The sequence below is a fragment of the Schistocerca cancellata genome, chromosome 3 (assembly GCF_023864275.1).
Source record: "Schistocerca cancellata isolate TAMUIC-IGC-003103 chromosome 3, iqSchCanc2.1, whole genome shotgun sequence".
Classification (NCBI taxonomy): domain Eukaryota; kingdom Metazoa; phylum Arthropoda; class Insecta; order Orthoptera; family Acrididae; genus Schistocerca; species Schistocerca cancellata.
The window spans coordinates 836902587-836916142 of record NC_064628.1 but is presented as its reverse complement, the minus strand read 5'-3'; the positions used below and the strand labels follow the sequence as shown (position 1 = coordinate 836916142).

The following is a 13556-nucleotide window of genomic DNA, read 5'->3' as shown; positions in this document are numbered from 1 at the left end:
GGATAGAAGCCTTTGACTTGCTTACTGATTTTACACATGATCAGATTTTCCTGGGTTCTCAGCTAGATCTTTTGCCAAGATATAATGGAGGATGTTGCTGTACACTTTGCACAATAATATTATAAAGCAAATGCTTAAAACAAATGCCAAGGACATAACTGATTTCCTTCTCCAATCTAAACTTGTTTACCATGAAAGGACATAACTGATTTCCTTCTTGTAGTGACATGCCGATCTTTCAAAGTGCCACCGCACAATTATGCACGTCCTCTACATGCGGCGCTGTCTGCCAGCCATGCAACAGCCTCGCCACCTAAGTGGCCAGCCGGCCAGTGGCCGCTGGACTTGGACTCAGTGCTCATTTCAATGTTACCGTGTTCACATGTCTTACTTGTCAACTAGCTCAGTGACTTACATGTATAGTGTTCTTTTGAAATATACATGTTCAACTGTACGTTATAACAATTGGCGACGAGGTAGTGGATTTTTCCTTTTCATCGTTGACCCACAGGTTTCCATGGCTACTGTAGAGCAACTATCTCATTGAACAGCAAATGCTTCTGACATCGGCAATTCGCGATTTCGTCGCAGCATCAAATGTGGGGCGTTTCTCGTCATTGTCTATACCTCCTTTTCCTCCTTACGATGAGACGGCAGAAGATTGGTCTGATACCAAAAAACGTCTTCGACAGCACTTCTTAGCATTTCATCTCACAGACGAACAAACATGTAAGTCTCTGTTCCTTTCATGGATTTCACCTTACCTGTATCGGTTGTTGTCGCAATTGGCTCCTTTGAAAAATGCTGCGTCTTTGTCCATTGCTGAAATGTGCTCACTTCTGTCTGTCTATTTTCAAAAGCAAACTCATGTGGTAGCCTCTCATGTTGCCTTTCAGCATTGTCAAAAACAACCGCATCAATCCTATCGTGCTTGGGCTGCTGAACTTCACGGCCTCAGTTGAAAGTGTCAATTTGTTACTGACGTTCACAAAGAATCCTATGCCGATTCCATGGTACAGGATGCTATTATCCTGTCGGCGCCCAACAAAGAAGTTAGGCAACGTGCCCTTCAGTTGGCAAATCCGACTCTAGATGAAGTCTTATCCATCACGCAGTCTTCTGAAATTTCTTGCGCTGCTGAGGCACAAATAGAGGCATGGGGTGATGTCAGGGAAATACAACCTCTGTGCGCTGTTGACAACACGTGCGACATGTCCCCGCCGGCCGACGTGGCCGGAGTACGCTCCCACATGCAGCCTCGGCCTAACCATAAACAAACCTCTAAGAAACTGCATAAAAACCCCCGGCAACTTCCTTCATGTCCGCAGTGTTTTACGAAACATCCACGGGAGGATTGTCCCCAACATAGGGCCGTCAGTCAATTGCACTTCTTCCCTTTCAGGGAAGTTATTCCTCACTGTCCAAATCCTTGGTCAGGATGTTCGCATGCAAGTGGATACTGGTTCTGCTGCCACTATCATTAATTCTCGGATGTATCTTCAGTTGGGTTCTCCACTCCTATCACCTGTCACTCGGCAATTACAGACGTACAATAAACAGATGATTTCTCATTTGGGACAATTTAATGCTGAGGTATCTTACAAATCCATCGTTCGCACTGTTCCCATATTTGTGGTCGACCAGAATAACACAGAAAATCTTTTTGGTTTCGATGCCTTTCGCGTTTTTGGGTTCTCCATAGATGACTCTGTCAATATCGTCTCTGATGCTATTCCTTATGCTCAATTGGATTCCATGTCGACAACGTTTTCGTCCCTTTTTTCTCCTGGGTTAGGCCATGCAAACGACTTTGAAGCTCATATCACTCTCAAACCCACTGCTCGGCGTAAGTTTTTTCAGGCTCAGCCCATTCCTGTGGCCCTTCGTGATCAGGTCAAATGGGAGCTGGATCGCCTCACTACTTCAGGGGTCTTGCTTCCTGTCACTTCCAGTAAGTGGTACTCTCCTGACGTTGTTGTTGCTAAGCCCAATGGTGATACTCGTCTCTGTGGCGATTTTAAAGACACTGTAAATGCACAATGCCTCATCGGCACTTACCCTATGCCCTGACCTGAAGAATTGTTCACTAAAATTCGGGTGGCCAGTATTTTTCTAAAAATGACCTGTCAGAAGCTTATCAACTTCCTCTTGATACTGCTTCCCGGCAGCTCCTGGTCCTTAACAAGCCTTTCGGCCTCTATCAATACCAACGATTGCCATTCGGGGTTGCCAGCGCCCCTGCTCTCTTTCAGCGGTTCTTGGAACAATTATTGCTCCCTGTCCCTGGGTGTATCAATTACATGGACAACATTGTTGTCACTGGCTCCACCACTGAAGAACATCTTCAGAACCTCCACACACTTTTTCATGTCATAAAGACTTGTGGTCTTAAGTGTAATCTTCAGAAATCACAAGATTTTCAGGCATCTATCACATACATGAGGTTCCAACTCTCTCGGGATGGTATTCGTCCACTTCAGCAAACTGTCGCTGCGATCAATGCCCTTCCTTGCCCTACATCTGTTAAGGAACTGCAGGCCTTCTTGGGTAAAATAGCATACTATCACAGGTTTTTTCCATCTGCGGCTTCGGTGACTTAGCAGTTGCATCGCCTGTTGCATAAAAACGTGCCTTTTCCCTGGTCCGCATCATGCGATGCGGCTTTCCAGCAATTGAGAAACAGGCCCCGCGCCTGGCCATTTATCGACCTAGCCAACATCTTGTTCTTGCCACGGACACCTCTCAATACGGGGTTGGTGCAGTCCTTGCGCACTGTTTTTCTGACGGTTCTGAACAACCCATTGCTTACGTCTCCAAAACGCCTACCGACGCCCAACGAAAATATTCTCAAATTGAAAAAGAAGCTTTGGCCATTGTTTATGCTCTTCATAAGTTTGGTATTTTTCTTTATGGATCCAAATTTCATCTTGTTACGGACCACAAACCACTTGTTTCCATGTTTCATTCATCCACGTCGCTTCCCGACAAGGCTGCACACCGCCTCCAGCCTTATGCCCTTTATTTGTCTCGTTTCAATTATGAGATTCATTTCCGGCCGATGGCTCAACATGTGAATGCTGATGCACTGTCTCGCCTTCCCATGGGTCCTGATCTGGCATTTGATAGGGACGAACTTATGTGTTTCCACCTGGATGTTGCCGAGCAGCGGGTTGTGGACGGGTTCCCCATCACCGGGGACCTGTTGGCGGCTGCTACGGGTTCTGACACTACCCTCTCCTGGGTTTTAAGCAGTATTCAGAAGGGGTTGGCCAGATTGTCCGTCCACTAAGACTTCTGACCCATTGCGAAACTACTACGCTTTTCGCTACTGTCTCACGGCTAGAGATGGTGTTATCCTCCTTTCCACCAACAATGCTTGGCCGCATGTTGCGGTACCTCCGTCTTTGCGTGCTTTGGTCTTGTGCCTCCTTCACCAAGGGCACTGGGGTGTCTCATGCACAAAATCTCTGGCGCGCCGTCATGTGTACTGGCCTGGCATCGACTCTGAAATAGCACACATGGTTGCTGCCTGCGGCCCTTGTGCATCACAGGCCGCCGCACCGAAGTCATCTCCGTCACCATGGCCTTCGCCTGAGAAGCCCTGGGAGCGCATTCATGCTGACTTCGCAGGACCTTTTTTAGGTACTTATTGGCTACTTGTAATTGATGCCTACTCTAACTTTCCTTTCATTATCCGTTGCACGTCGCCTACCACTGCAGCAACCACAAGTGCTCTCGCCTGCATTTTTTCTTTGGAAGGCCTCCCCTATACTCTTGTTACTGATAATGGTCCACAATTTGCCTCTTCCGAATTTGCGGATTTTTGTGCTCGTCTCGGCGTCATGCATGTCACGGCCCCTCCGTTCCATCCGCAATCTAACGGTGAGGCTGAACGACTGGTCCGCACATTTAAAGCTCAGATGAGGAAACTCCTGACTTCTTCTTCTGCTGATGACGCGCTACTCTAATTTGTGGCTTCTTACCGTTTCACCCCCATGGGTGACCACAGCCCGGCTGAGCTCTTGCATGGCAGACAGCCCCGCTCGCTACTTCATCTTCTGCGGCCTTCCACCTCACGGCCAGGGGTGCTTTCACTTGGCCGGTTCACCACCGGCGACCTTGTATGGGTACGGGGATATGGCAGGTCACCATGGAGTCCAGGCCGCATCTCACGACACTGTGGCCGATGCCTGTATGAAATCCAGATGGACATGGGCGTTGCTGTGTGTAATTCGGATCAGCTTCGGCCTCGGGTGCAGGCAACGCCTGTTCTGGTTGCCGCTACACCACCTTCAGCTCTACATGATGCTCGGGATCTTGGAACCTCTCATTACTCACAACGCAGCGCTCTCACTGTAGTCTCGGTGCCAGCACAAGAACAGACGCCACCAGGAGACGTGCCCATGCAGGAACTGGATGACCATCATCTGTTGGAGCACCTCTACTCGCCTCCTTCTCCTACAGATGCCGACACATTGCCCATGTCTCCTGTTATATCAACCAGACTTGCCACAACAGGCAGATTGGTGCATGGGGCCCCAGCAGATTTGACCCCTACTTCTCCTGTCATCTTGACCCGTTATCATCGGGGACACTTCCCTCCATACGGAAAGCCTCCTCTTCAAGACTTCTCGGCCAGTCAGACAATGCCTATGGACGTTAGCCATCTACAGGCCACCTCTATCAAGACCAGTGCAAAAATTTCAAAGGGGGCAAAAGTGTTGTGACGCACCAATCATTCAAAGTGCCGCCGCGCAATTACGCACGTCCTCTATATGCAGCGCTGTCTTTCAGCCATGCAGCAGCCACGCCACCTAAGCGGCCAGCGGTCACTAGACTTGGACTCAGTGCTCATTTCAAAGTTACCGTGTTCACATGTCTTGCTTGTCAACTAGCTCAGTGACTTACATGTATAGTGTTCTTTTGAAACATACGTGTTCAACTGTACGTTATAACAATTGGCGACGAGGTAGTGGATTTTTCCTTTTCATCGTTGACCCACAGGTTTCCATGGCTACTGTAGAGCAACTATCTCATTGAACAGCAAATGCTTCTAACATCAGCAATTCACGATTTCATCGCGGCATCAAATGCGGGGCGTTTCTCGTCGTTGTCTATACCTCCTTTTCCTCCTTACGATGAGTCGGCGGAAGATTGGTCTGATACCAAAAAACATCTTCGACAGCACTTCTTGGCATTTCATGTCACAGACGAACAAACATGTAAGTCTCTGTTCCTTTCATGGATTTCACCTCAACTGTATCGGTTGTTGTCGCAATTGGCTCCTTTGAAAAATGCTGCGTCTTTGTCCTTTGCTGAAATGTGCTCACTTCTGTCTGCCTATTTTCAAAAGCAAACTCATGTGGTAGCCTCTCATGTTGCCTTTTATCGTTGTCAAAAAAAAAAAAACGCAATCCTATCGTGCTTGGGCTGCTGAACTTCACGGCCTCAGTCGAAAGTGTCAATTTGTTACTGACGTTCACAAAGAATCCTATGCCGATTCCATGGTACAGGATGCTATTATCTGGTCGGCGCCCAACAAAGAATTTGAGCAACGTGCCATTCAGTTGGCAAATCTGACTCTAGATGAAGTCCTATCCATCGCGCAGTCTTCTGAAATTTCTTGCGCTGCTGAGGCACAAATAGAGGCATGGGGTGACGTCAGGGAAATACAACCTCTGTGCGCTGTTGACAACGCATACGGCGTGTCCCCGCCGGCTGACGTGGCTGCAGTATGCTCCCACGTGCAGCCTTGGCCTAACCGTAAACAAACCTCTAAGAAACTGCAGCAAAACCCCCGGCAACTTCCTTCATGTCCGCAGTGTTTTACGAAACATCCACGGGAGGATTGTCCCTAACATAGGGCCGTGTGTGACAATTGCAAAAAGAAAGGTACTGTGTCTTCCGTTTGCAAATCCGACCGCATCCAGGATGTTCACGAACATGACGCAGATTCTGCTTCTGTGTTGTCTGTCAATTGCACTTCTTCCCTTTCAGTGAAGTTATTCCTCACTGTCCAAATCCTTGGTCAGGATGTTCGCATGCAAGTGGATACTGGTTCTGCTGCCACTATCATTAATTCTCATATGTATCTTCAGTTGGGTTCTCCACTCCTATCACCTGTCACTCGGCAATTACGGACTTACAATAAAAAGATGATTTCTCATTTGGGACAATTTAATGCTGAGGTATCTTACAAATCCATCGTTCGCACTGTTCCCATATTTGTGGTCGACCAGAATAACACAGAAAATCTTTTTGGTTTCGATGCCTTTCGCGTTTTTGGGTTCTCCATAGATGACTCTGTCAATATCGTCTCTGATGCTATTCCTTATGCTCAACTGGATTCCATGTCGACAACGTTTTCATCCCTTTTTTCTCCTGGGTTAGGCCATGCAAACGACTTTGAAGCTCATATCATGCTCAAACCCACTGCTTGGCGTAAGTTTTTTCGGGCTCAGCCCATTCCTGTGGCCCTTCGTGATCAGGTCAAATGGGTGCTGGATCGCCTCACTACTTCAGGGGTCTTGCTTCCTGTCACTTCCAGTAAGTGGTACTCTCCTGACGTTGTTGTTGCTAAGCCCAATGGTGATACTCGTCTCTGTGGTGATTTTAAAGACACTGTAAATGCACAATGCCTCATCGGCACTTACCCTATGCCCTGACCTGAAGAATTGTTCACTAAAATTCGGGTGGCCAGTATTTTTCTAAAAATGACCTGTCAGAAGCTTATCAACTTCCTCTTGATACTGCTTCCCGGCAGCTCCTGGTCCTTAACAAGCCTTTCGGCCTCTATCAATACCAACGATTGCCATTCGGGGTTGCCAGCACCCCTGCTCTCTTTCAGCGGTTCTTGGAACAATTATTGCTCCCTGTCCCTGGGTGTATCAATTACATGGACAACATTGTTGTCACTGGCTCCACCACTGAAGAACATCTTCAGAACCTCCGCACTCTTTTTCATGTCTTAAAGACTGCTGGTCTTAAGTGTAATCTTCAGAAATCACACGATTTTCAGGCATCTATCACATACTTGGGGTTCCAACTCTCTCGGGATGGCATTCGTCCACTTCAGCAAACTGTCACTGCGATCAATGCCCTTCCTCACCCTACATGTGTTAAGGAACTGCAGGCCTTCTTGGGTAAAATAGCATACTATCACAGGTTTTTTCCATCTGCAGCTTCGGTGGCTCAGCCATTGCATCGCCTGTTGCATAAAAATGTGCCTTTTCCCTGCTTTCCAGAAATTGAGAAACAGGTCCTGTGCCTGGCTATTTATTGACCTAGCCAACATCTTGTTCTTGCCACGGATGCCTCTCAAGACGGGGTTGGTGCAGTCCTTGCGCACTGTTTTTCTGACGGTTCTGAACAACCCATTGCTTACGTCTCCAAAATGCCCACCGATGCCCAACGAAAATATTCTCAAATTGAAAAAGAAGCTTTGGCCATTATTTATGCTCTTCATTAGTTTGGTGTTTTTCTTTATGGATCCAAATTTCATCTTGTTACGGACCACAAACCACTTGTTTCCTTGTTTCATTCGTCAACGTCGCTTCCCGACAAGGCTGCACACCGCCACCAGCATTATGCCCTTTATTTGTCTCGTTTCAATTATGAGATTCATTTCCGGCCGATGGCTCAACATGCGAATGCTGATGCACTGTCTCGCCTTCCCATGGGTCCTGATCTGGCATTCGACAGGGACAAACTTTTGTGTTTGCACCTGGATGTTGCCGAGCAGGGGGTTGTGGACGGATTCCCCATCACTGGGGACCGGTTGGCTGCTGCTACGGGTTCTGACACTATCCTCTCCTGGGTTTTACGCAGTATTGAGAAGGGGTTGGCCAGATTGTCCGTCTGCTAAGACTTCTGACCCGTTGCGGAACTACTACGCTTTTCGCTACCGTCTCACGGCTAGAGATGGTGTTATCCTCCTTTCCACCAACAATGCTTGGCCGCATGTTGCGGTACCTGCGTCTTTGCGTGCTTCAGTCTTGTGCCTCCTTCACCAAGGGAACTGGGGTGTCTCTTGCACAAAATCTCTGGTGTGCCATCATGTGTACTGGCCTGGCATCGACTCTGAAATAGCACACATGGTTGCTGCCTGCGGCCCTTGTGCATCACAGGCCGCCGCACCGAAGTCATCTCTGTCACCATGGCCTTCGCCTGAGAAGCCCTGGGAGCGCATTCATGCTGACTTCGCGGGACCTTTTTTAGGTACATATTGGCTACTCGTAATTGATGCCTACTCTAACTTTCCTTTCATTGTCCGTTGCACGTTGCCTACCACCGCAGCAACCACAAGTGCTCTCGCCTGCATTTTTTCTTTGGAAGGCCTTCCCTCTACTCTTGTTACTGATAATGGTCCACAATTGGCCTCTTCCGAATTTGCGGATTTTTGTGCTCGTCTCGGCGTCATGCATGTCACGGCCCCTCCGTTCCATCCGCAATCTAACGGTGAGGCTGAACGACTGGTTTGCACACTCAAGGCTCAGTTGAGGAAACTCCTGACTTCTTCTTCTGCTGATGATGCGCTTCTCCAATTTGTGGCTTCTTACCATTTCACCCCCATGGGTGACCACAGCCCGGCTGAGCTCTTACATGGCAGACAGCCCCGCACGCTACTTCATCTTCTGCGGCCTTCCACCTCACAGCCAGGGGTGCTTTCACTTGGTCGGTTCACCACCGGCGACCTTGTATGGGTACGGGGATATGGCAGGTCGCCATGGAGTCCAGGCCGCATCTTATGACACTGTAGCCGACGCCTGTATGAAATCCAGATGGAGACGGGCGTTGCCGTGTGTCATTTGGATCAGCTTCGGCCTCGGGTGCAGGCAACGCCTGTTCCGGATGCCGCTACACCACCTTCGGCTCTACATGACGCTTGGGATCTTGGCACCTCTCATTACTCACAACTCAACCCTCTCACCATTGTCTCAGTGCCAGCACAAGAACAGACGCCACCAGGAGACGTGCCCATGCAGGAACTGGATGACCATCATTTGTCGGAGCACCTCTACTCGCCTCCTTCTCCTACAGATGCCGACACATTGCCCATGTCTCCTGTTATATCAACCAGACTTGCCGCAACAGGCAGATTGGTGCACGGGGCCCCAGCAGATTCGACCCCTACTTCTCCTGTCATCTCGACCCGTTATCATTGGGGACACTTCCGTCCGTACGGGAAGCCTCCTCCTCGAGACTTCACGGCCAGTCAAACAACGCCTATGGACGTTAGCCATCTACAGGCCACCTCCATCAAGACCAGTGCAAAAATTTCAAAGGGGGCAAAAGTGTTGTGACGCGCCAATCATTCAAAGTGCCGCCGCGCAATTACGCGTGTTCTCTACATGCAGCGCTGTCTGCCAGCCATGCAGCAACCGCACCACCTAAGCGGCCAGCTGGCCAGCGGCCACTAGACTTGGACTCAGTGCTCATTTGAATGTTACCGTGTTCACATGTCTTGCTTGTCAACTAGCTCAGTGACTTACATGTATTGTGTCGTTTTGAAATATACATGTTCAACATGACGTTATAACACTTCTCCAATGTAAACTTTATCATATGTCACTGTTGACAGACTCTTGAAACCCTTGCTGTTCTTCCCTTTGTTAATCATTTAAAGCAGTTTACTCACAAAGTTTTATTATTTTCATTTGACCTTCATTGTCAGATGAAACAATTATTATTGCTCTTAGATTTAAATCACTGAACATTGTAGGCATTGATAATAAGTTGATAATTACTGTCGTATTATGATATTCAGTCTTTGTTGAGAGCTTCACTGTGGTCAAATAATCATACATTTGACATCAACAATTCTCAGTTAGTCCTATGACGCAGATATCAACATTAAAGTCTCCATACACATTGAATTTATAGTTAACACTCTAATTTCTTAAGAAACTTTAAGCTCACTTATGAAACATAAGCTGTGGCCAGCTGTTGGCCTGTAACTGTAAGTGTGCCTGTGTGTGTTTGCAAATCTGCCATTGAGGTACAGCATTCAAAGAGCTATTTAATAAAATATCCATTATGGCTTAGGGTCTAGGACTTAATTCCTATTTCTGTATATATGCTCTGTCCCTCATTCCTTTTCCTGGTTCTCCAGTAATATGAGTTAACTAGTATCCATCTGGATGTATCAGTTCAAATTCAGTGAGCTGCAAGTGATGAACTGATAAGCATATCATCTGTTAAAACTCTACTCACCTCTTCATTTTCCTGTGAAATTTGGTACCTCTTAATTAGTTACTCAACCTACGTCACTAATATTCAGTATTCTCTAGCACCACATTTCAGAAGCTCCTATTTTCTTTTTGTCTGAACTGTTTATCATCCACATTTCATTCCTATACGGGGCTACATACTCCAGACAAATACCTTCAGAAAAGTCTTCCTAACACTTAAATTGATATTCGACAATAAAATGATTTTCTTTTCCCAAAACACTATTCTTGCTATTAGCAGTCTGCATTTAATATCTTCTCTACTTTGTCTATTGTTAGTTGTTCTGTTACAAAAATATCAAAACCAATTTACTATTTTTAGGGTCTTATTTCCTAATCTAATTTCATCAGCATCACCTAATGCAATTGGACTACATTCCGTATGTACCTGATGCCGTCCACAGTTGTGTAAATGAGGTTGTCATCCAAACTGTTGCCTGCTGCTGAAACTATTATCATTTAACTTTTTTATAGAAATATTTCTTCCAAGGGCTTAAATCACCTGTGACACCTCAAGACTTGCTTGCATTTTACTAAATGACTTTAGTTGTCTTGTTATCATCACCCAAACAGTTATTACTCCAATGAATATCACCTGGCAATATGGCCTTAAACCTTTCTTTTCTAAACTTTTATTTTCTATGCATAGCTTCCACATTATGCCCTAAATTCTAAGTTTGGTTTTGTCTTCAGAGCACTGAAGCTACTGAAGATGCCTAAATGGAAACCATAAGACTAGTTTCTTCTTCATCTTTACCATTATTTGGATGATTAGACCATAATCAACTTCTCTGATCTGGCTGTAACACTACTGTGGGAAACTGTTCTTTTTTTCAATAGATGCTTATCATGTAACAGTAGTGGCAGTCACTGCACTGTCCAAAATCAGTGCCATTCTTCATTATCCAACCATTAACAAATTTATTATGAACTATTAAAAAAAAAATACAAATGCTGCAACTAGTGACCTGCGCCAGCTTCGCATGGGTACCACCAAGTACCTATGGCTGGATGTCTTGTTTATAATATGTAGCGAGAAGTGAGGTAGTGCATGATGCCCTCGATTGGAGTTACATTGTGCCTTCCTTTTAAAAGAAGCTCCCAAAGATCGAAATAAAGTTTGACATTCTTTAGCCTCAGCAAGTCTCGTACCACGAAATTCACTGGATTCAAGAGACCGCACAGTCCTCAGTCTTTTGGACATTCTAGTGCATTGAGAAATACTTGACCTTTTTCTAGGAATTTCTGTTCATAAACAAAATCATAAAGCAAACTCAATAAATTTCTGTTTAATAGCCAAGAGGTCAAATAAAAATGAAATCTATTGAAAGAAGCAAAACAGTTTTGTTAAGTTTTTAATAAACAAAGTGAAGTTAGTAAATCTGCATATCCAGCTAAGTAAATTCAATGTTAGTTTGCATTCATAAACATAAGATTGCAGCACTTAATTCTGTTACTGACAGAAACTTCCGAAAATACTTCTGTCTCTGAGGTAAAAAAAACTAAGGGCGCAATCTATTGGTTCTTTGGTGTACTACAAAACTAACAGTGCTACCTCGCATTTCTTTGGTGCAATACACTGTGATGATCGCTTTACTTGCTGAACTACTAAGCTGAGCAGATTCCTAAAACTTGCTGAACTACTAAGCTGAGCAGATTCCTAAAACTTTAAATTAAGATTTTTTTTGCATAATACAATTTTGAATTAATAAAGCCTTTATGTTGTCTCAAGCTATGCTCAAGCTACCTGTAAAAACCCCATGAAAATTCATCTAGTAGTTTTGGAGACTAGTGTGTTCAAACAAACACAGAAAGTTATTGTATTCTATTACACTCCATACATCACACTCACATCAGTTTTTGGCAAATATTTTCAATACACAGACATGATTGTTTTACAGTTTTATTATTAGTGTAGATGTAGATTTTGCAGTGATAATACTGTCACGTAATATATTAATTCACAGATTTATGCCTAGATTATTGACTAATAAAATATAATTATGAGAAATGAATAAAACTATTTACAAAAGATAAATTTTCCACAATTTGTAAGGATAGTGTGTTTTGTAAATAGTTGGATTCCACAAGATTAGACAACTAAACTACAAAATGTTTAGCTTAGCTTGTTATAAACTACTATCCTACCAGAAAACAAATTTTATTAATTTGTCAGATAAATGATATGCAATTAATAACTTTGTGAACACCAATGTGACACAAAGCTAGCACTGGTAAATGAAGAAACATGATGGCATATTCTTCAACTAAATATTAGTCTTTGCTCAAATCAGTTGCTGTAAAGCATTCTCTCACAATAGATGCTACTCGTAGATATGTATGTACTAATGTTCCTACAGCTACAGACGCATTACATTAAAAAATTGTGAACTTCTAATTTGCAGCATCTAAATGAATAATTTAACAGGACTCAAATTAGCAGCACCTCAATAATGGAACAAACTTTTTAGTGGCACTGCAACATAAAGATACAATTGAAAATTTAATGTGAAATTACTTACCTTCTTAGAAAAGCAATGCAAAGCACTATCCATTAGTGCTACTATTATACTTGATGAACCATCTGGCATTAACAACAACCCAACAGCAGGAGCTGTAAGCTCTGTTAAGGTGCGAGTTTGCTGCCAGCCCCGACGAAGCAAACGTAAGGTCCCATCACGGCACAGGCATACAATTCGGAATTCCACATCATACAGACCGGAACAGGCAATGTGGGCAGGAGCAGGACTGTGTACTTCACCACCCTCTAGTTGTACCTTTCATATCATAAATGGTTACTGGTTACAGAAGATCACCAACAGATTTAAAGCACTCAATGAAAAATATTGTAATTAACTGTTTTGTCAGACATACACAGGTTGTCCCAAAACAGCACAGACAAGCTCTAGAGATAGGTTCCTTACACCAAAACAAGAAAAAAAGTGAAACAAATCTCTTCTACTGAACAAGTGGTCATAGCTCTTAAGGCATGCATTTTAGAGCCCATCTTTACTAGGCTTTTTTTTCTTGTTTTGGTCTGTACTGTCTCCTCCCAAAATTATGGAAAGTAGAGAGATGTATTTCTTAGTATTGAAGAAGAACAAGTGTTCACAGCTCTAGAGTATGCATTTTAAAGCCCATATCTACTAGAACTTTTTTTCCTGTTTTGGTGTAAAGAACCTGTATCTAAAGCTTGTCTTGTCTCTTTTTTTTCCCACATTAAATAAGAAAACTAAACATTGCTACTATTCCCACAGTATTTTTATACAAATAATGAGTCATCAATATAGAGCATACTATAATAGTAAGTGTACAATGTGCATGCCG

The 13556-nt window shown here is 44.5% G+C and overlaps 1 protein-coding gene across 4 annotated transcripts in view; it reads right to left on the bottom strand.

Moving 5' to 3' along the window:
* LOC126177106 (Bardet-Biedl syndrome 1 protein homolog) overlaps positions 1-13556 on the bottom strand; it is a 130343-nt gene that overhangs the window by 42188 nt on the left and 74599 nt on the right. For all 4 annotated transcript variants that reach the window (XM_049924371.1, XM_049924369.1, XM_049924372.1 and 1 more), the window contains one exon: positions 12752-13006. In XM_049924371.1, the coding sequence (XP_049780328.1) occupies positions 12752-13006 (255 nt within the window). The remainder of the gene's footprint in view (positions 1-12751; positions 13007-13556) is intronic.